At 33.0% G+C, this 22,406-nt stretch overlaps 1 protein-coding gene across 1 annotated transcript in view; it reads right to left on the bottom strand.

Annotated features, from left to right (window-relative positions):
- Positions 1-22,406, bottom strand: part of LOC130452643 (disintegrin and metalloproteinase domain-containing protein 11) — a 768,870-nt gene that overhangs the window by 97,207 nt on the left and 649,257 nt on the right. Inside the window, exons 7-8 of the mRNA XM_056791998.1 lie at positions 11,483-11,552; positions 4,115-4,261 (exon numbers count right to left, since the gene is read on the bottom strand). Coding sequence (XP_056647976.1) covers positions 4,115-4,261; positions 11,483-11,552 — 217 coding nt within the window. The remainder of the gene's footprint in view (positions 1-4,114; positions 4,262-11,482; positions 11,553-22,406) is intronic.

The raw sequence follows: 22,406 nt of genomic DNA, 5'->3' as shown, positions 1-22,406 counted from the left end.
CTGTAGTGTTCGGGAACGACGTGACCTGGTAGCTTATTCCACAAATATGTACTTCTCCAAAGAGAATATTTTTGATAAATTAACATTCTGGATGTCTTCAGGTAAACTAGGTTCCCTAAAGGATCATTTTTATGGCATAGAGTCAGTGATTTACGCTTGGGCTACACTTTCTATCCCTTCTGTCCTATTTGCTAATGAATCTGTGCAGTTGTATTCGAATGTAGCTGTGCCAGCTGGACTGACGATGAGTGCTAGCAAGGCCGAAAATTGCAATTACCAGGAATATTATCAAAAAAGCTCACCAAATCATAATGAACGATCGCCATATTAAGGTTAGAAAGATATCAAAGGCTATCAACATATCAAAAGAACGCATTCAAATTAACAATTCCCAGTACTTATGGACGCGGTTTAAGCAAAACCAGACGTATTGGACAGGAACCGCAACTGTTATATAAAGAAAGAAACAACAAACAGAGTGAAGTTGGAAGAGAATAAATGAAGTCATAACTAAATAAATAAATCATACCTTAGAGAATATGAGCCTATGTTTAGTAATATTTGAAAGGCTGGCTAAATTCTTTATATAGTATATAAAATAAAAATGATTATAGAAAAAATTGAAGAATTGAAGATTCAAGAAGAAAATTCTAGAATCAATATTATATCAAGTTTAGATGTTATTCGACTTCGTTACTTTCAAATCGTATCAAAAAATTGTTCATTCACTCCAATTCACTGGATAATCCATCCATATGACAATTATTATTTTGATGGAGTCCCCAAGAGACACATTAATTGAGGGACTATCCATAACACTAATAAAAAACAATGAATATCCCTTTGAAAATTGTGCTTTCGAATAATTACAAATGTATAGGATTGAATTTGAGAGGAAGTTTTTTTTATAATATTGTTCATTGAAAGTTATTACATTATCAACATTAAAGTTTTTGCTGCAACTTTAAGTAACAAATTTGGAAGTTTAAATGCCTCATGTGTAGTTGGACTTTTGGAAAAATTATTCATTCGGGATATTAGATTTAGTCCACGATAATTTGATAAAAAATGTTATTGGTAATCATTTTATGAATTTATGATGGATTGTTAGATGGGCAGTAGCTTCAATTCACTGGTATCTTCAATCATACAATTCCAACCCTTTAGACTATACATTTCAATCAAATCTTGATTTATGGTACGCTTCAGAACTGGAAGATAAAATCCAGATCGTTTTAATGTCCTCATAGTTGATGTTAGAACAATTAGAAGATTAATAATGTCTTTGAAAAGGAGGATATACCTACTCGTGTTTCTATGAAAAAGGCTTTTACTCTAATAGAATTTTCTTCTATGTTTTTTGTTTTTAATTCAATTTTTTCCTTCTGATTTTTTGGTAAATTGATTTTATCATCACTCCACCTCTTTCACGAACCATTTCAACTCTATGTCTGGGGTTGATTGAGAATCTAAGCCCAGAATGAGGAAAGATATCAAAGAAGGAACAGGCCATAGACCTATTATAGATAAAAGAAGATGAAGAACTTTATCGTTGCTTCATACTAATGTAATGAAAACGGCACACAGTATCGAGTTTTGCAAAGAATATTTAAGTTTAAGTTTAAGTTGACTTTTTATATATAAATTTTCACAAAATTCCTTCAAAATGTTGCTAATAGTTTCGATAAAATCGCTGAAAATGAGCATAAACATTATTTTTTCAATACGAATGGCGTTGAATTTTTTTTGATCAAGCAATCTCCAAGAGTTATACTATATGGACCATATTAAATATTTTCTGAATATATTAGGTCCAAATTTCAGCTATTTATTCGAGGTATTATTTGTGAAAAAGAAATAAGTATGGAGAAACCAAACAAGAAAGACTATACTAACTAATTAGGATAATATGGTTTGAGAAAAGGGTGTATATGTATGTATATGACAAATTTTTAATCTAAATTAAAAGGTAATTAACAACAGACGCAGTACATACAATGAAACAAACAATGGAAAGAGCACATGAGCATCAAATAGACATAGATTGATTTTCAACAGGCCTCTTACTCAATAAAAAGAAACAATTCATTGACAGCTCCAAAAGAACAAGGATGCAAAACTACGAAGATTACTCAAGATGACTATGAGCGAAATAAGAGTCATCATATTAGTATTTAAAGAAGAATCTGAAGAGTTTATGTTTACCAAAGGTATAAGACAAGGCCACTCTCTATCGCTAAGACAGATCTATAATGGAGACAATGGTAGATAGTTGCAGAGGGAAAAGGGATAGATTTGAGAGTGAAAACTAAACAAAGTGTCAATGGGGAAAGGTTGAAGTTGGCAATTATCACTTTATGGATGTATAGAAGTTGAAGTACCTCGGCGTTATGATCAATTATAGAGGAGACAGACTACTTCTTCTTTTTCAAGTACCATACACTTTGCAGCGTGTAGGTGTCCTCTTGTACAAAACTTCTGATGTATTATCTAAAGGCACCCTTCTTCTGCACGACGAGAAATTGTTTCCGCACCCTGATTCCCACACTAGTCTCTTATATTCCGTAGCCAGGAATGTTGTTTCCGTCCTGGGCCTCTCCTTCCGTCTTTTTTTTCCCCTCAGTATGAGCTTGAAAGTTGAATATCTCGATCCCAAATAAGATACTTTTCGTTGTTTAATCACAGCGATCAGTTCTCATTCGACACCCGCTCTCCTCAGTACTTCTTCATTCGTTATGTGCTCGGTCTATGGGATCCGTAGAAGTCTGCGCAACAACCACATTCCCATTGCTTCTACTCTGTTAAGGGATTTCACTTTCAGGGACAACGTTTCCACTCCATACAAAAGGATTGGCCAAATATAACATTTTATCACCATCAATCTAAGGCTTTGTAAAAGCTGTTTTTGCAATTGCTATCATTTAACATACATCCAATGAATTTGAAATTATTGACTCTATTTTATTTCCATTGACAAGTGATTGAGCTTCGCTGCTTTGTTGTCTGCTTATGATCATTAGTTTGGTTTCATGCGCGTTTTTTTTGAGTCCGTATTTGGTTCCAATTTCGTTGATAGAATTGACTAACTCTTGTAGGTATTCTACGTTGTCGGCTAATATAGCAGTATCGTCGGCGTACCTAATATTATTTATGAGAGTTCCATTTACTTTAAAGCCTTTTTGATGGTCTTTTAATACTAGCTGAAAAATTCATTATACGTAAATGTTAAATAGTATGGGTGAGAGTATGCATCACTAATGGACTCCCCTAAATATCTGAAGGTGTTCCGTAATTAGAGAGCCGCTAGTTCGCAGGACTACTAAGATCAAATCAAAATAATTAATACAAGTAAATACATTGTCATTGTCAACGAATGGATTCTATCGAGAAAGAAAAAATGGAATGAACACATAAGTCGTATGGATAACAACAGACTGATCAAGATAGCGCGCGATAAATCCTCATTGGGCCCAAGGAGTACCGGCTGATCCAGAAAAAGGTGGAGCGACAACCTTGAAGCAGGATAGGAGGCAAGGATGTCGAAGATTAAACAGGCGACTACGCCTAATACACGGAAGAAGAAGAAGAAAAGAAAGATAATCAGAACAATAATATAATCAAACAAAAGTTAGTGAAACGAAATATAGGAAAAGAATGAAAAAAGAAATCAGTGGTGAAGATATTGTGAAAAAAAAGGATGTATAGAAAGAAGGTACAAAGTCTGTAGCATTCAATATGATGCAATGAGATCCCGGTGGTAGAAAATGACGCGATAGCCTTAAAACAAAATGGTTAAAATAGGCAGAAGAGGACATATGCCTAGTAGGAGTTATAAACTGGCAGGAACATACAGGGAAAAGGAAGTTGTGACGAGAGATAATGGGGAATGATCCACCTTAACAAGAGAATCTTGAGAGTATGTTTGCGGTGTAATGCCAAAAAGTATTATGAATCTTTATCATATTATTATTATTATTCGCATTTCATAGATTTGTTAAATTATCATTATTCCATCTATTGCGCCATGAATATCATTTATGTTGTTAAAACTTCTTAATGCATCAAGTAACAAATTTTATTAATGCAAAAAAGTATAAAAACGAATAATACTGACCGAGAGATCTCCTCCATAAAACGGATGAATAACAAAAGTTTCGTTTCCCACGTGTATTACCCCGCTGACACCGTTGCAAGTATGGAAAGCTGCTGTCGCTCCTGGATAGTCTTGTACAGTTCCGTGGTAGTAACAATGTTCGATATCCTGTAAGAAAAATAGAACATGTATCGTTCCTTAAAAGGATCAAATATCGCTTTTGATGTCTTTCATGAGGAACAAACAAATTTATACAACTTTCTATTGATTTTTGGCAGAAGGTCGAAATATTCTACATTTTTTCTTGAAGGTATCGCGTATCTTTTTCCACAAACAGATTCTACCCCATAGTTGTAAGCACAAGATTGTTTATAATGTTTCCATTGATTTTTATGCTTGCAGTTGTATTCTTGGGGACTTCAGAGTAGAGGTTAAACCTACTGTTTAACCTCTACAATTTGTATTAGTTCAGTTATATTAGCGGTTTTATATCAAATTGAGGCTCAATGAGTATCTGCTGTTACCTTCATATGAAACGCCAAATTTTAAATCATCGACGTTGTCCAGAATAGAGACTCAGTTTTGTCTGTTGGGTAGGGCAAAATATCATACGGATTCATCATCATCGTCTTATACTCCAGTACAGGAATTGTCTGTCCATTACCAGCACAGGCAACTCATCTCTTAAAAGACGTAGAGTCACAGTCAAGGAATGCGGAAATCTATTTTGGTTGATATATAAAATGGAAATTTTTGAATAGAAAATTCGAAGAAATGGTTCATTACGATGAATTTCTTAATATTATTCAACATAGAACCTAAAATAATCATTGTAACATTTCGATATAAAATAACATGCAACGGAAACATTTGAAACAAATATTTTTAATTGAATTATATATTGAACCAGTAATATTAACTCATTAACCGAATCAAAAACTTAGTTTTGTTATAATTATTATAGCTTAAGCTTAATGTAATTTTTCTTGATTGCGATGTTTTCTAATTATTTACTCACTGTTACATACACATAGTTGGACACTATGGAAACCTTCTAAATACCCTCACGGAGAAAAATTAGATTTAAATGGATTTAAAAGACTCCAATGTCACATACAATAGAAGAAATGAGGCGATTACAACAATTTGTTCTTAATAAAAAAGCCTTTTTGGTTTCTAAATATTTCTGTGTCCTCGCTGCTTGGTGATTGTATCAAAATCAAAACCATTGAGAAAGGTAAAGGGAATAACAAAAATAGAAAGGAAGAAATAATTTATAAAAGTTTTCAAGGTTAAATGTGAAAAAGATGATCTGACGTATCCTCCATTGAAAATTGGAGTGCTTTTTTGATATTAACTCAAAATAAGGTAAAAAATAGATATTTCAATAGAAAAAATTACAGTGAGCTTCGTAGACAGAAAGATTTCACTGAATTTCGTAAAATGAAAAAAATTAAAAGATAAAACGAAAAAAAAATAATAACTTGGTTATTTGAATTATTCATATTGATTCTTAGATTGTATGAGAAAAGTATTGATACAAAAGTAGTAGAATTTTTTGTTACCTACAAATTTGTTATGTTTTCTCTAGGATTTGTAGTATAATCGAAAATCCACATAAATCGATTTTAACCCTTAAAAACCTTCACTTTCACTTCCTGATCTCTGATTGCCCGAAAATCATTTAACCTCCCAATTTGGTTATATTCTCTTCCTTTTTCAATGAGGTTCATCTCCCTACCATTTCATTTTCATTTGAATTTCACGACCAAGTAGTAGTAATAGCAGTATCATCAAATTAAAACACAGCCTTTCAACTTTTTTTATGCATCGTTCATTATCATAAGGACCTAAAAAACTATCTTTCGATTTCAAAGTAATGAATCGAGAAAATTTAAATTAGAAATGTAGGAAGCCTGCGTTGCCTTCGTTGTTTTTGAAATGTTTCATTATATGTCTAAAGGATAACTGATTCTGACACTTTTCGTGATACACCCTGTACACAGTACGTAGGACATTATCTAATACATTGAAGTAATCTTCATTATGCGACAAAGTCTACCAATTTGTAAATTGAGCGTAAACATCTATGAATTTTAAAGTGAGGTAATTTGGGAAATTGGCAATAAGGTTCATACAATTTTAATTAAACAACCTTCCTTCGGGTTATTTCCAAAAACCTTTCGTGAAATAACAAATAGGATGATTAAACGGGTTAAGGACGGGAGCTCTTGTTAACAAGAACAACAACGGAACGTAGGAAACTTTTGGCGATTCCAATTATTTCGATAAAATTATTAATTATATGTACATACTTCAATGGATCTTGCCAACAATAAGGCGTAGAACAACCATAATTTCACCAAAATGAGTGGGAGGATGTTTAACGAAATCTTTAATGAAAGCCACTCACATAGCTATAGTTTGTTGTTCCATTATTTTATAATAGGATATTCAAATATTTACATTTACTTTATAATTTCGAATGCAACACACGTTCTATTATTTCAATAAATTAAAGTACTCTAAGTTTTATATTTTTCTTCAACCGCTCTAAAAAGCTATCAATATTGCACCAAAAATAACGTACTTTTCTTTTTACCCTTTATCAAGTCTCTGTTATTGATGATAACGAACAGACTAAGTCCATTGGACAAACCTAGGAAATGTTGCCCTTGGAACTGATAGTAGGAAAAAGGTCAAAAGCACAAACCTACCAGTTTTAGGCAACTCCGTAAATCGCCGAATTGATGATATGGCCGAGGACATTAAAAACCAAGTGGTTGATGCAATAAAAAAAATCCCGTTTATTACTATCCAAATTGACGAGACAGACGTAGCACAATGTTATAATTTGATTGTATATGTTCGTTACATTGAAAATGAAAGAATGAAGGATGAAATGATGTTTTCTACTGAGCTGGTGACTACTACTAAAGCTGTAGATGTGATAAAAGCAGTATCAGACTTCCGAAGGGAGCTATTGTTTGGGGTTCTTATATACCACTTCCCTTGATGCTAGAACTACTCCTTCAAGGTACTTTAGCCGTTTAGCGAAATGCGCAGGACATTCTTAGAGTAGATGCTATACTGTTTCTATAGCTTATTTGCAGCATCAGCAGTTATCGTCCCTTGCGATGTCCATCTCGTGATGCCGCAGTAGTGTTCTGATCCAAGGTATGGAGTCGTTTCCACACTAAGTTGAATATGTATTTTTTAATGCGGTTTCTATAAAAAAATTCCTGAGCGCATTTGTAGTATTGCTAGTAACTCTATCTGAAAAATGGTAAGTGATGTTCCTAGAAGTATGGAAATATCAAGTTAAGCTTCTTGCGCTAGCTTGTGTCTGGGTACCAAAGAGATACATTTCGGAAGATTTTCGTTGACCGATCAATTGGTTGTCGTTAATTACCACTCTTTGATAAACATGCTATGCATTTGGTCTATTGGTTGGTCACGGATTCCTAGCTTTAGCAGTTCTGGAATCCTATCAGATTTCCTGGCTTTTGTGTACTATTTGGATTAACCTGTGGGCGTAGCTAAATGCCTCTTCTTCCACTATGAGGTGAAAAATAGGCAGGTTCAGTAGTGCTTCTAATGCTTTAGTGAGGCAAGTTCACATACCTAGATATAGTAGCCTTTTAATCTTGTTTAGTTTCTTCTGAGCTGTTGTTTGTTGAGTTTTCGACCACGAAACAAGCGCTGCGTGTGTAATCATGAGTTTGGTATACCTCGAATACCATTTAAGGATTTAGTCTCCAATTATTGTCGACAAACTACCGATTTTTCCAATCAAGTGTTTTATCCACTATGACTCCTAGATAATTTGCTACTATTAGATCATTCGCGTAGCCCATAACGCTGCTAAATCTAGTGAGAATTTAGTCCACCATCAATGACCACCGCTTTGCGGACAGCCCTTCACTGCAGTAGCAGTATTTTCGTTGATTTCTTCCGTTACTATACGTTGTTGTAGCATCGCCTCGGTCTATTCTAGAATGGTGACTTTCACTATCATTATCCTAACGCCCTTTTGATAAATTCATATGAAGTGGTATTAAAAGCTCCTTCTATATAGATAAACGATGTTAGAGCAATATCTGTGCTGTCAAGTGCCTCTTCAATATCTCTAACTAGTGCACTCGTGGGGAGCTCGTGAATTGTTTTGGTGTTAAGTAACTTTCTTGCAAGAGGCTTTTTCCATGGTTTTTAAGAAGAAATTGAAGCAAATTGAGCCATAATATTTTGTTGATCGTTGTTTTGCGGGAAGATACTTTTTTCTTAAAAATTCCTTTAATTTTTACCAGATATCCAGTCGCACTTCCTCCAAAACATCCCTAAATCATCACAGAGTCTTTACAGTGTTTTCCAGTTGGGATTACATATGAATTTAACATCCGTTATTAGGTTCATCTGCGCACAAACATCCTCCTCTAAGACCTAATAACATTAAAAGCTATCTCTGGACCCGTGAGTCATCGATCAAATATACTGATCAATACAATATGTTTATCTTTGGCGGTCGTGGTTTTTCATGGCTGCCCTGAACATTTCATATCGCCAAAATTTCTGGTGGGTGTGTCTGGTAGTCCAGTTACCCATGCTTAGTCTAAGAAGACGTTAAATGCACGAGTTTTAACCGATAATTTCTTGATATTATATATTTTGAAATTCACAAGTCTGAATTTGCGAGAATGAAAAGAACTCGTATACGAACTCCACGAAAAGATATCTTGGTCCAAAAAGTATGAATCACAGCACGTTCTTGCGTCTAAAAGGGCTAACTGAAACTAAACTACAATCACAAACACCAAATAAATGATTGCAAGTTGCTAGCAAGTTTTAACTTGTCGCACTCACTAACAAAAGTATTATTTCTAGTAGCTTCTCTTATCTTCTGTTCTATTCCATGGATAAATTCTTCGGTACAAGAAGACATTATTTGAGTGAAATTACGTCTATGAAAAGCTCAATAGCATTATAAAGGGGAAATTATGATTCAGAAGCACTGTGAAAATTAGTCGCTCCATTTATATCGCTCAACATCTTTATCCTGTTTGTTTTTAGTAATTCACATTCTCCTATGACAAGTCTAAAATAAAATAAATAAAAAAAATTCCCTTTGCTTAAGTTCATCTTGGACCTATTTTAGTTCTATTTCAAATTTGATAATATTCTTAAAAGGGATGAGTCTTGATAAGAGACATTCAATTGAGAGCCTTAGATGAAATCTGCCTCTAATACATTAAACGCCACTTAATACAGGGAGCTAACCTATTTTCGGAAGAGTTTACTTAGGACTAACCACTTATGTTTTCTTCCTATATGAAATTTACCCTCCATAATGTGATACCGAATTCAAAACTTGAAATTAAAGCCGCTCATTTATCAATCTTAGAATAATTGTAACGGGACTGACTAACTACTGCTCTGTATCGGAATTTAAACAGGTCAAAAAATGTTTTTGTGCTCTAGAAATCTTCACAAATGTTTTCAAATGCCTGTATGACGAATATTTGTGTAATCATTTTAATGATTTTTGCAAATATTTTAAACAATTATCCGCTAATGAGTTCGTCAATAAGAAAGTGTTATATTATCATATTTTGGTGGTAATATACCAAAAAAATTAAGAAGAAATATTACAAACTTTATGAAGAAGATTTGTGTTAAATATTTCTTAAAATGGACTATTAATTGAATGTTCGAAAACTAACCAAGCTCACTTTAATTGTTCTTCGGAAATTGAGTGAGTTATATTACACCTGCTGAGTGTTCGGACGAGACAAATGCACTCGGCCCAGTATGACAAAATGACCGCGTAATTTTAAGCGAGTCAGTGAAGAGAATCACGTTCTAGTCTTAGCCGAGAAGGGACCCCACCACTCATCCTCACGGTCATCCGCCGCTCGCCTTCCTATTCAGCCAGTGTAATTACGTTTGCGGCTGGCGAGTCCCCGCCTTCTACTTTCTTATCATTAACAATTAATCAACCAATTAATTACTGACTATTACATCATCAATTTGTTCTTTTTGTTGATCCCAAAATGTCAAAGTAAACAAGTGAAACCACAATTTTAAGTTTATTCAAGAATACCAAACTTTGAGGGATTTAAAATCGGTGCTTATAGAGACAAACATCTCGAAATGCTGCTTATTATAAGTTTATAAGAACCAGCAATTTACCCTTCTTCCGTGTAACAGAAGTGAAAAACAAGAAAGACGAAAATTACAGATTCACAAAAATCTGATTCATGAATCTGTCAACAGGCTCGTCGAGAACAAGCTGCAAAAAATTATGGATTGAGAATAAACCAAGATAAAACAAATATATGGTGATTGGTAGAAAGGAATACAGAGATTGAAGCGGGAAAGGACAAAAAAATATAAGATAGAAAAAGTTTGCGAACTCGAATACCTGGGAGCAACACCTTCAAATAAAAATAAAGAGCGGACAGACATAAATAAGAGAATGGGAATGATAAAATTGGGGGAGTTATCTAGAGCAGCCAAAATTAGAAGACACCGAACAATAATACGACTAACAGTTACACACTAAAGTGAAACATAGGTTTTAAGAAAGTCCTTAACAACAAAACTGGTTATATGGTAAAGGAATGAAAACAATGAAGGACTATGGAGATAAAGAACTAATGAAGACCTGAAGGATTTGTATAAATAACCATCAATAACAAGATTCATAAAAGCCCAAAGAATAAGATGGTTGGGGCATACTAATAGGACGTCGGGAAAGAGATTTGCAAAAAGGTCCATTAAAGAAGGAGAAGGAAATACAAGAAGTGAACAAAAGAAAAAATAGTTAATTGCACTTTCGAAGGATATTGAAAAGGTAATTCCGAATTGGAGCCCAAAAGTACAGAAACGCAACTTGTGAAGAAGAATTGTGAAATCAGTTGAAAAGAAAAATAAGTTCAGTAACTAATCTTAATAGCAGTTTCTGAACATCTAAGCTGTCACCATAATCTGGTCCTAGGTTGGGATCCGCAATCAGCTAAAAGGTAATCTATATGAACCTGGGTTATAGTTTTTGGAAAGCCTTATATAAATCACAGAACTCATTTAAAATTTGTTAAGGTCCTGCGTTGAGTTTGTAAAGTTAGTCCTGGATTAGATTTTGGTATGATCTGGATGGAGCCCAAGTATCATTTTGACGATTGAATTTTTCAAAACAAAACCGATATTATTATAAACGTATCTGTTAATTCATTGCATGTTTTCCGATATTAAAAAACTAAGAGCAAAGCTTACAAAATCGTGATAGTTTTAAAAATTTTATAAATATTATATCGAGTACAAGAAAATCATTGTTAACCACTGTTAACTATGAAACTAATCATTCTAATGGGAACTATTTTTTAGAAAACTCACCCTTTTTGATTCGTACTCCGCCCCGTTTGCTAAATAATGTTTTTGAGCGATATTAGGTGCTATCAGTTGCCTGAAACAAAAAAAATACAATTAAAATCAATTTATGATAACTATCAAGTCGTCGTTGTATTAATTGAAGTAAAAAGTACATGTATATTACAAAACGGTGAGATTTTGTGATCTTATTTCACAATTCGAAGATCTAATTTACTAATTTCTAGACATCCACTGTTTTATGCTCATAAAAACGACACTAGTCTACAAAATTCCACTTCGTGTTTGTTGACCGGCATTTAGTGGTTGATAATGTTCACTTATGACTGTTTTTGTCAAATATCTTGTAAAAGTTTTTTAAGCAGCTCAAGCTTAATTAGAATTAGTTTCTTTATTTTGATTTTCTTAATTTTTATCTGTCTTTAGAAATAAAAAGAAACTAATTTTAAATCAGAAGAGACCTAAAATCAAGAAGATTTAGACACACACACGCACACACACACACACTCACACACACGTATGAGCGTTTTCACACCAAAGTGTACTAACTCTAATATATTTCTAATCTATCGAAGACTTCATCGTCTGGGACTGAAATTCTGATCGAGTACAATATGAAAGTATAACAATAATAAAAATTACTTGTTGGGCTTATTCTTGCTCTTCATATCCAGTTTTGAGTCCCTTATTCATGCATAAGAGTTCATGAATATTAAAAAAGAGAACATGAAAATCCTTGCATTTGTAGAATACTACTTGTTTCCAGCTAATACCAACATAAGACGTACCAAAACAAAAATTTAGGAACTCAAAATGCAAAGTCTGTTTTTCAAAGCTTTCGAAGGACGGTGAATGTCGTGTCTGGATTTTCCTTTTTACCATAGAAAAAGTGAGTGATATAGAGGGACTATAAACGATGATATTTCACTCTTTTTTATGTTTAAAACTCACTGAGACCTTCAAAACATGTGAGAAATTAAGTGTTGTAAGTGTATAAAATCAGTTGCTATACTTTTATATCTAAATTTACAATTTTTCAAGAATTTAAAAGGTAAATGGTATATTTTTGGCAACTCATTCTAAATATTTCACATGTGAAATAACAATTCTAACTAATTTATTACTGAAATTAATGAACATAAAGAGAAAACTATTAAAATAATTAGGGAAAAAATTACTAAATTGCTCAAAAATTCATGAAAAATCCCAAATAAGGCAATTCTAAAACCAGGCCTCATTTCGACGATCAAACATCTTCATATTTTGAAATTCAATCCACAGTTTATCAATAACCAAATTTGAATCAATGTTAATTAATATCTCTCTCTTTTTGTGCATCAAAACAAATGCTTCTAAATTGTCATCAGCCGCTATCACTTTCAATCTAGATTTTGAAAAAACTCGTTCGCAGGTACCCTGTACTAGTGAAATTGTTAGTAAACATTTGAACACTTTGTACAATTCCGTATATTGATAAGAGTACATATCAATCCACTATCACTTCAAATACACGAGTTTACTGTGTAAGATGAGAAGTATAGATAAATCATCATCTATACTTTTAATTCCCTGAATGTTTTCAGATTTATCACATCTTTTAGTCTAATTAGTATAATAATTGCTTATTTGACTTCCTGCTTATACTGAACCATTCATCTTCTTTGAGCTTGTCTTTTTTCTGGCAATTTTACCTTCATTTAATCAAATCTTCGAGAGTTGAAGATAGCTAAATACAAATATTTATGCTTGGCAAAAAGGTTTTCTTTTATTCAATTTATTGTGTCGACAATCCAGTTTGAGACATTTATACTAAAATCATCTTCAGGGAATGAAGAAACTTTTCTTAACTTTCATTGTCCGTTTGATTTTTAAATTAGGTTCAATTAACGAATCTTTTAGATCCTGGAACTTTGAGGACGCCTTACCCTTTTCATTAAATTTAGCAAATTAAATTATTTACTACTTCTAGTGTTTCATTGAACGTGCCTCCAAGGTCTTTCAGTCTCATTATTTTTGACTCACCAGCTTGTCCAAAATCAAGGTTTTTCGCTTGGAGATATTTTGATAACAGTGTAGTTACTTGACAAAACAACAACAAATGCCTGAGAGATGGAATTATGGAATAATATGTACAATATTCAAGAAAGGAGATAACAGTAAATGTGAAAATCTTGAAGAATATATCTTCTTGATGTGGTGTATAAAGTTTTGGGTAAAGTTGTGAGAAACAGACTCAACGAATACCAAGAAAGGATAGCTGGGGGTTTCTAGTAAGAAAGAGATGAGATCTATGAGCGAAATCTAGGCCCTCATATAATGTTCATAAATTTTATGCAGGCTCATTCTAGAAAAAATTTTGAATTTGAATATCTGCAGCAAAGTGATACGTCACAATATCCCCCTGGGCTAGCAGGGGCTTGATAGGTTGTACAAAGACACGTTGTTTGAAAAATCTAGATAATTTTTGTTATACAGAGGTTGGTATAAGTCGAAACATCGACAGTTATTTTAAGGGTCACGTGACGGGTCAAATGTATCTGGAAATGCTCGGAGATTTGCGTAAGCAAATAGACAATGATCCAACACTCGCAAATATGAATAGAGCTCCGCCGCACTACGCGTAATTTGTGCAGGAATGTATAAGCAAACGAGGCACCAGACATCATTGCTTTTTTTTTAAAAAGAGCCTCAGATTTCACCCCAAAAATCAGATTGAGTATTTTACAGTAAAACAAAGGTTTATGATCGTCTATTTGAAATTTATATTTTTCCCAATTATGACCACTTCTATCAACCTCGGTCCACTTCTTTTTTTTTAGAAGCAATTACAGAATCTAGAACGTTCTTGTAAGTGCTTGAGAATGATTCTAAGGGACTATATATTAGTACTGCGCAATCATATAAACGAAAACTTTGCTACAAAGGAAAGAAATATAATCTGTCTTGCAATATTGAGAGCATATATAGGACTTGACGTTCTAATGTCTTGAAAATCTGCTATTAATTTTTCCAAAAAATCTGTCAATTTCTTATAAAATCCCCCAAAATTAGTTTTCTGTTATATTCTTTTTATCGTGAACCTAATTTAAAAACTGTAAATTATGTTAAGTATTATAATATGAAAGCTGAAAATCCAAGGGAATATCCCGGACAATCCCGGCCATAAAAGATGGTTAATAAAATTAGAGCTAGAGCAAATGTTGTGGCGAGCTCGCACTCAAGCCGAAGACTCCATAAAACATCCACTGTCACGTTTCCGTGGGGTTAGTTGTATAGTCTGAATAAATTTGACTAAATTAGGATCGCTGCAATGAAATTGCAGCTGTTTTATCCCGTCATTTCGTGCTGGGTGATAGAGTCTTCAGGATTTGAATTTGAATTTATTGATCAATCAATTTACATAATTTGCTCATTACAAAAATTATTTCGATTTTTCATACGTATCACCGGGAAACGATAAAATATATTTCGAATTGAATCACTTTATTCAGTTTCATGAGGAAAAACAACTAGTCTGTTAACTAACGTGCTTAACTTAACTTATTTATTAAATATTTTTCTCAATGTTTTTCTATTTCGGTTACTATACGTATTTAGAATAAGAAATTAGAAACGGTTGACCAAGAGGAATGTAAACAGATACGAGATATCAAAGCCCTACTCCAAAACCAAAATGAATAAAAGATAAAAATGGAGTAATACAAAATGATTTTGCAATAATTGGGAAAATGTGGAAAAAGTACCATAGAAATAAATTATACGAAGGTGTAAAACAACTTAAGAAAAAAAAATTGAGGAATGACAAAGGAGAAAGAAGCAAAGTGCTCAATGAAAACTGAGGTAGGAGAAGAAATAAAAAGACTGCGTAATGGAAAAGCCGCTGGAAAAGATGGAATAGAAGCCAAGCTGTCTAAATATGGAGGCGAATAAATGAAAAAACAAATTCATCAACCTATCTAGATTGGAAACAAAACAGAAGTGGGATACTGTAGTAATTATACCAATATACAAAAAATATGATAAAGAGGAGATACTGGGTTCAGACCAGGATGATCCACAATCGCAATGCAACGCATCTATAAAAATTTACATAAAACATTCAATATCTGGATAACTGTTAGGTTTAGGTATAGGAAAGTACATGAATTTGCCTTATTTTTTACACCCGAATGGATTTAAATGAAAAAAACCGGGTAGTTCAATTTAAAAAAATAAGGAAATTTGATATTTATGAATTTTGAACACTTTTTATACACTCCCTGTATGAAATAGAAATTTTTCAACATAGATTCAAATATGTTCGACCTTGCTAAAAGCAACCGAATAGAAATCATTTTCATATCTGTATTCTCGTAAAAAAATAATTTAAAAGGGTCTGCAACGGCCAATTTTTTTACATAAAAATCAATAACTCAAAAAGTATGTATTTTTCGAAAAATGTTTTCACATAAAAGTATACTAAAATGTTACGTAGATTTAAAAAGTGTATTAATAGACAGGGTATTTTATTTAAAATAACAAATGTTACAATGTTTCAAAATATTTTAGTTAAAGAGATCGTATCCGAAAACAAACGTAGAAATTTTCATGGGTTTACTATAAGTATTTTGCCATACACAGATAGTTTTAAGTCGTCGTGGGACACCTTGTATACTGGTAATGAATAAAGTTTATCTTCTTCTCTTTGGTGGTAGTAGATAATTAGTCGATACGACCTTTTTTTCATGGTAGATTATATTTTTTCATTTTTATTTAAGTTCCACTCATTGTAGACTACTTTTCGTTTTCTTAGTACCTTCAAAAGTAATTCTCTTCATCGAAATTCAATTTTGAGGTAATTGCTATTTCACAACCATCAGATTTGTAGAAATTTTGAAGTAATGGACATCTTCTTTGTCAATACTGATGTGAAATGAGAGTTTATATGGTGATAATCAAATATAAAAGAAAATATCCTACCCATACGTGTGAAAGGACTATTTGTTCCTGTTTCTAGTCTTTCCTGACAGTTTAATAGAAACATAACTCGTGCAAGTTCTATAGAAAGAATCAGAAATTCTTGTCCTCAATAAATATTCACCTTTCTACTAAAACTACATTCAAATATAATTTATCGATCATAGTATTCAATTGTACTTTGAAATTATCTGCTTTACAACTATTTTAAATACCTCTGCTTACCATCCTGCCGATGTTAAGGGCAAATAAATAAAAATATCAAATCACTTATCAGTTGAAGATGTCTGAAGAAATTGTGTCCAACAGTAGATTTAAAAGAATATGATAACGCTCCTCAAAAGACATAGATTTGAAGGACATTCGTTGTGAGTAAAATCAAGTATTTGGGAATATGGCTTTCTGAAGACTGGTCATTAGATATAGAATTAAAATGCCGCAGGAAACTGGCCCAATAGGCATTTCTGAAAATCCAAAAAGGGTTTAGCTGTTTCTAATGGGTGCTTATTATCATCATTAAAGTATCCTGGATGGCTACACTAACAAATGAAGAGATGTTTTAAGAAAAAAACGAGAGCTCGACATGGGTTAACGGCAATAATTCGAATCTTCATCATCATCATCAAGCATTTCAATCCCATGTGAATTATTGCTATCGCTTTCGGCGCTTTAAACCCTATTTTTGAGGTGGATTACTCCTCGTTTTCTAATTTTTATTTTTTCTATAGTTTATCGTTTGTTTTGGCTGCTTTTGTTATTATTTTCCATTCTTTTCGGCTCCGGCATTTTGCTCTCCAGTTTTCTATATTGAGTGCTCTTATGTCTTCCTCTATTTCGTTTTTCCAAGTTTTTCTCGGCCTGCTCCTTCTCCTTGGCTACAATGGGATTCATTGCGTAATTCTTTTCATCATTTCAATTGGTTTTCTGCTCATTATGTGCCAGGCCCAGTTGAGTCTTTGTGCTTTTATGTATATTCTTCTTCCCCATTTCTCTCTCTATTTCTTCGTTTTCCTTTGCTCTTTTTCCTTCCTGTGTTATATTATGTTTTGGCCTATTATAGTTCTCATTATCTTGCTTTCGGTTCTTTTAAGTTCTTCTTCTTTTTTGATTATTACTGTTGTTTCCATCGCATATGTGATTACTGGTTTTATTAGGGTTTTGAACATTTTTATTTGGTTTGTTTGGTTATGTTTTTGTTTTTTAGTTCGAATCACGAAATATTAATGTCTGCAAATTTCAATTAATGCTAGATCGAATGCCGCTGAGGAATGGACGCAGAAGGAAAATATTTTTGCTGTAAAATATCAGGAAAAAGGACAGGCCTAGAGGATATACATTAGATAATACAAACTGTGGAAAAATAATGGAAAATATTATCACAAACAATTTTCAACTTTGCCTAGAATCTTTACACTTTAGAATTGTGATCTAACTATTTTCTTGCCGGTATTAAATCTAGAGAAATGATGAGAGTTACTTATTATGGATTCCAATGCCTCTTCAAGATATTAAAATCGAAACAAATTAATAATACGCTTTGTCCACACTATATAGAACTTCAATATTCTAACTCTTTCACGGAAAACGTCGTTGACCTTACCCCCGGAGATATTTGTGTTTTATTTCATCAATTTTTTAAAAGACTTAGGTGAATGACGAGTTTCGCCGCGGGTCCGACAGGATGAAAAAGGATAGAATAGGATAAAAAAGGATCTGGTAAACGTTGTGAGGTTAAGGAGGTGTTCTTGGACACTGATAGATAGAAACGTTTTTTCTGCTTCTCGGGTATGAAAAGAGAGAAGGAACGCGTTATTTTCATACTAAACGTGTTTCAATTTCGGTTTCGGGATGAACTTGATCTTTCATTTTATATTGCGGTTGAGTAGGTAGTTGAAGTTGAGAGGGTTTTATATTTGTCGAGATTGAAAAGTTCTGCGATGAATCCAATTATGAACTTTGTAATATTTTTAGCAACTCTCAATTAATACATCAATACATCAATCAAAATCTTCTCACGTGATATTTTTAATTATTTTGGTAAATACACTTTATTAAAATGATATTTACTGCAGAGTTATACCCTAAAAACACGTAATTGGTTAGTTGAATGTTGTGAAAAATTGTGGATACATCTTTTATAAAGATCACTATTCTAAAATTAGCGTTTACGCGAAAAAAATATTTTTTCACATGTTTTGAAAAATGTTCTACGTCTACGATACTTAGAAATAATTTGATATTGTATATATATTTATCAAAATTAACATTAGAAGCACTGCTAGATAATTCAAGTTTAACATTTCAATAATTTCAGCTTTGGAAATTTTTCAAGCATAATGATTTGCATTTATACAGGTTGATTCGGGATTTGATGTGAAAATTCGGGAGTGGTTAGATAACGTCAAAACGATGCTGTGATTTACAAAAAAATTTGATACGACCTCATGGACATAGCTATGAAATATCCACATTTCGAGGTGTTTTCTTCTTTCTCGTTCTTTCTAAAAGAATCACTGACAGTCTCTTCCTCAGACCTGTGAATATATCTGAGCTAAAGAAAACCATACTCAGCATCCAAAACAAGACACCTGCGGCATTGATGCAAAACTGTTATTACAATCGCATCTCGAGAGCTGAAAATTCTTCGAAAGAAACTTGGTCTGTTTTCAATGATTTGAGAAACAAATCGCGTGAACCAACATTATCGATCACTGATACTATTTTTCTCAGACCTGTGAATAGATCTGAGCTAGAGCAAACCATACTCACCATCCAAAACAAAGACATCTTGCGGCATTGGTGTATTATCAGCTAAGCTATTTTTGGGTTTTCCGAAAGTAATTATTGACGTTTTATGTTCGCTAATGAACCCTTTGAAAAGGGGTTTTTCCCGAACTATCTTTTCTGTTCTAAACGAAATATATACATCACTTAACAATAAATTTTCTACGGCTTCGGTTTTTTGTGATTTTGCTAAAGCTTTCAAAAAATTCTGATTAACAAACTAGAATATTATGCCATCCGAGTTATTCCATTAAAATGGTTTGTATCTTACTTTGAATGTCGAAATCAATTGGTACGAGTTAATGATAAAGTTTCTAGTAAATTGCCAATTGGCAGTGGTGCGCCTCAAGGTTCAGTTTTGGGTCCAACTCTTTTTTTGATTTTCATCAATGATATCACACACATACGGATCAATGGTTAAAATTCACTTTATTCGCGGATGACTCCAGTGTAACCTGGAGTGGTTCAGATATACAAGTTCTACACTCGACCATAGGCAATGATGTCAAAACTATTGAGTCCTTGTCTGAAGCAAACGGTATCTCTTCAAACACTCAAAAAACTATCCTATAAAGGAGCTTTAAAACCTCTAAAACTCAACGATGACTCAATACGATCCTCAAATTCGATCAAATTTGACAGGATGTGTAAACTGCAGAACCGATATCCACCAACGCATTATTGAGACTTAGGCTCTGCTTTTGTGTATAGTTATAGCATATGCTATATGTATGAGAAATTGTTTCAAGCTCTTACACATGCTCTTTATTTAATGTAATGTATATTTCCCCAATTATTTGTTTTGCTATTTGTACTATACTGATAAATTAGTAATTAATCATTTATTTTATTTTTTCTTCCATATCATATCATATGGGATTTTCCTATACCTATTGCAATGTATTGTAGTTTTTCTATGATTTATATTATTCAAAACTTGAGGCTTCTATGTCTACTTTTTCTGTCTTGGGTCTTTGATAAGCTGTAATTCTTAGGAAACTGGTTGAAATTGAAATGTACCGTGTTTATACAATGGTTCTTTGGTTACTATTAATGCAGACTTCTAGTTCAATCCACAATGAAGTTATAGGGGGACGATTTTTTTGTTCAATTTGGTGGGAACACTGCTCTCAGATTAAATCTCTTTTAGTAATTGTAAGTTTCAACCGATTAACTTTGAGAAGAGTTGTTCGTCGTTACACAACGACTTCAACCTTGCCAAATTCCAATACTAGTACAGAACACTGAATTCAAATTCCAAATCAAAATAATTCACGTATAATCGTTTCAAATATGAGAGAAAAGAACTGTATGTTCTATATTGTCCATGTCGAATGATATTTTGATAAATGTCAAAGTAATAATCGTGTTATTAAGCCTACAACACTCTAGTAATGTTCGTCGGTAGAACATCAGAGCTTGATCAAAGACTCGCGGCAATCAAAAGCCAATTCCATACCCGACATGATGCGATATAGAGATTTAATTAAATTGTATGTACAAGATGTGAATGGATGCCACGCATGGACGTATATTTGGTGATTTCCAGTTAATTAACCAATAGACATTTGTAGTTACAAGCAATGATATAATAATCACGGTATTTGCTACTTACGTAAATACACTGCTTCAAATAAATCACATTTAACGTGTTTCCAATTGTAGAATGAAGTTAAAATTTTACTCTCTAATAAGATAAATCGTAACTTATGTCAGTGAATATTGGTTGATGACACAAAAAGACAAAGAAATATTGAGGGTATTTGGGAGAAAAATTATGAGAAGAATATATGGAGAAATTGGAATGGACAAATCACTGGAGAATCTGAAATAAAAGAGAAATCGATGAAATAATAGTTAATGAAAACATCTTCCGATTCAATGAAGCCCAGAGGTTAAGATGGTTTGGCCAGATTAGAAAAGTTGAGAACAAGAGAATCAAGAAAATAAAAAGATTAACTGATCAAGCTCAAAAAGACTTACAAACACTGTATGTGAGAAGATGGGGGACGTTGGTGAAGAACAGACCAGTTAAATTAGAGATAAAATGTCAATGAGGCGAAAGCTATTGTGTCAATTGGTATGTAAGTAATAGTGTGGATAAATTAAACATCAATAATCGAAATTTTTTATAGAAGTTATCTAGTCAGCTTTAGTTAGTGTTGAAAATAATTTTTTACAAGAGAAACAATGCATTTTATGTTTTTATTATGAAAATCAGCTAAAAGAATACAGGGTGTGGAGTGATAGATAAGAATATAGTCCTGTCAGGAAGCTGACATTTCAGTTTACCCTTGGAAACAGCTAGGAAAAGTTTTAATTTCGAATTAATTCAAATGTGTCAAATACATTAAGACCCAAGAACATATTGTGACCGTTTACTTGCTGTTGCACTCACTAAAGTACAGGTAAATTAAACGATTTTTCGTAATTTTGAAACGCGAATAACTCGAAAACTATGAAAAATTGAAATCAAATGCCAAAACAAAAAATGTAGAGAACAAAATTCTCTACAACAAAAAATAACAAAAAAGTATCTGTTCCTAACTTCATTTTTCACCATAAAATGGGATATGTACAAAAATATTTTGCATCGCGAATAACTCTAAAACTATGAGGAAATTGATAAAAAAGTGCTGGAGCAAAAAATGTAGAGCATAAATTTCCTTACATATTGGTGTGTAAGCATATTTTCTTAATCTCAAAATGTTTACCGTGAAATGAGTTCATGTACTCAAAAACATTTTGAGTTGCGGATAACTCCAACTATGAAGATTTCGATACAAACTGCCGGAACAAAAAATGTGGAGCAGATCATTCTGTACGGAAACGGTTCCATTGTTTTCCTAACCTCAAAATTTCCATTATAAAATGGGTTTCAACACTCAAAAATATTTTGAATCGCGAATAACTCTAAAGCTACGAAGAAATCGAAAAAAAAAATTGCTGAATCAAAAAATGTAGAGCTCAAAAGCTCCTACAGATTGGTTTGTAGGCATTTTTCCTAACCTCAAAATGTTCACCGTAAAATGGGATAACTCGGAAACTTCGTAGAATTCGAAAGAAAACTACTGTAGAGCACAAAATTCTCCATAAAATGGTTCCTAGACAGTAATGCAGTACGGCATGTGTTTACTTCTAAACACATCGTCTGTGGTTTTCGGTGATCATCTCTGCAGGTGGCAAGATG

Source organism: Diorhabda sublineata, chromosome 2 (genome assembly GCF_026230105.1).
Source record: "Diorhabda sublineata isolate icDioSubl1.1 chromosome 2, icDioSubl1.1, whole genome shotgun sequence".
In the NCBI taxonomy this organism is placed as follows: Eukaryota; Metazoa; Arthropoda; class Insecta; order Coleoptera; family Chrysomelidae; genus Diorhabda; species Diorhabda sublineata.
Note: the sequence above shows the minus strand (reverse complement) of the source record. Positions and strands in the feature narration are given on the sequence as shown.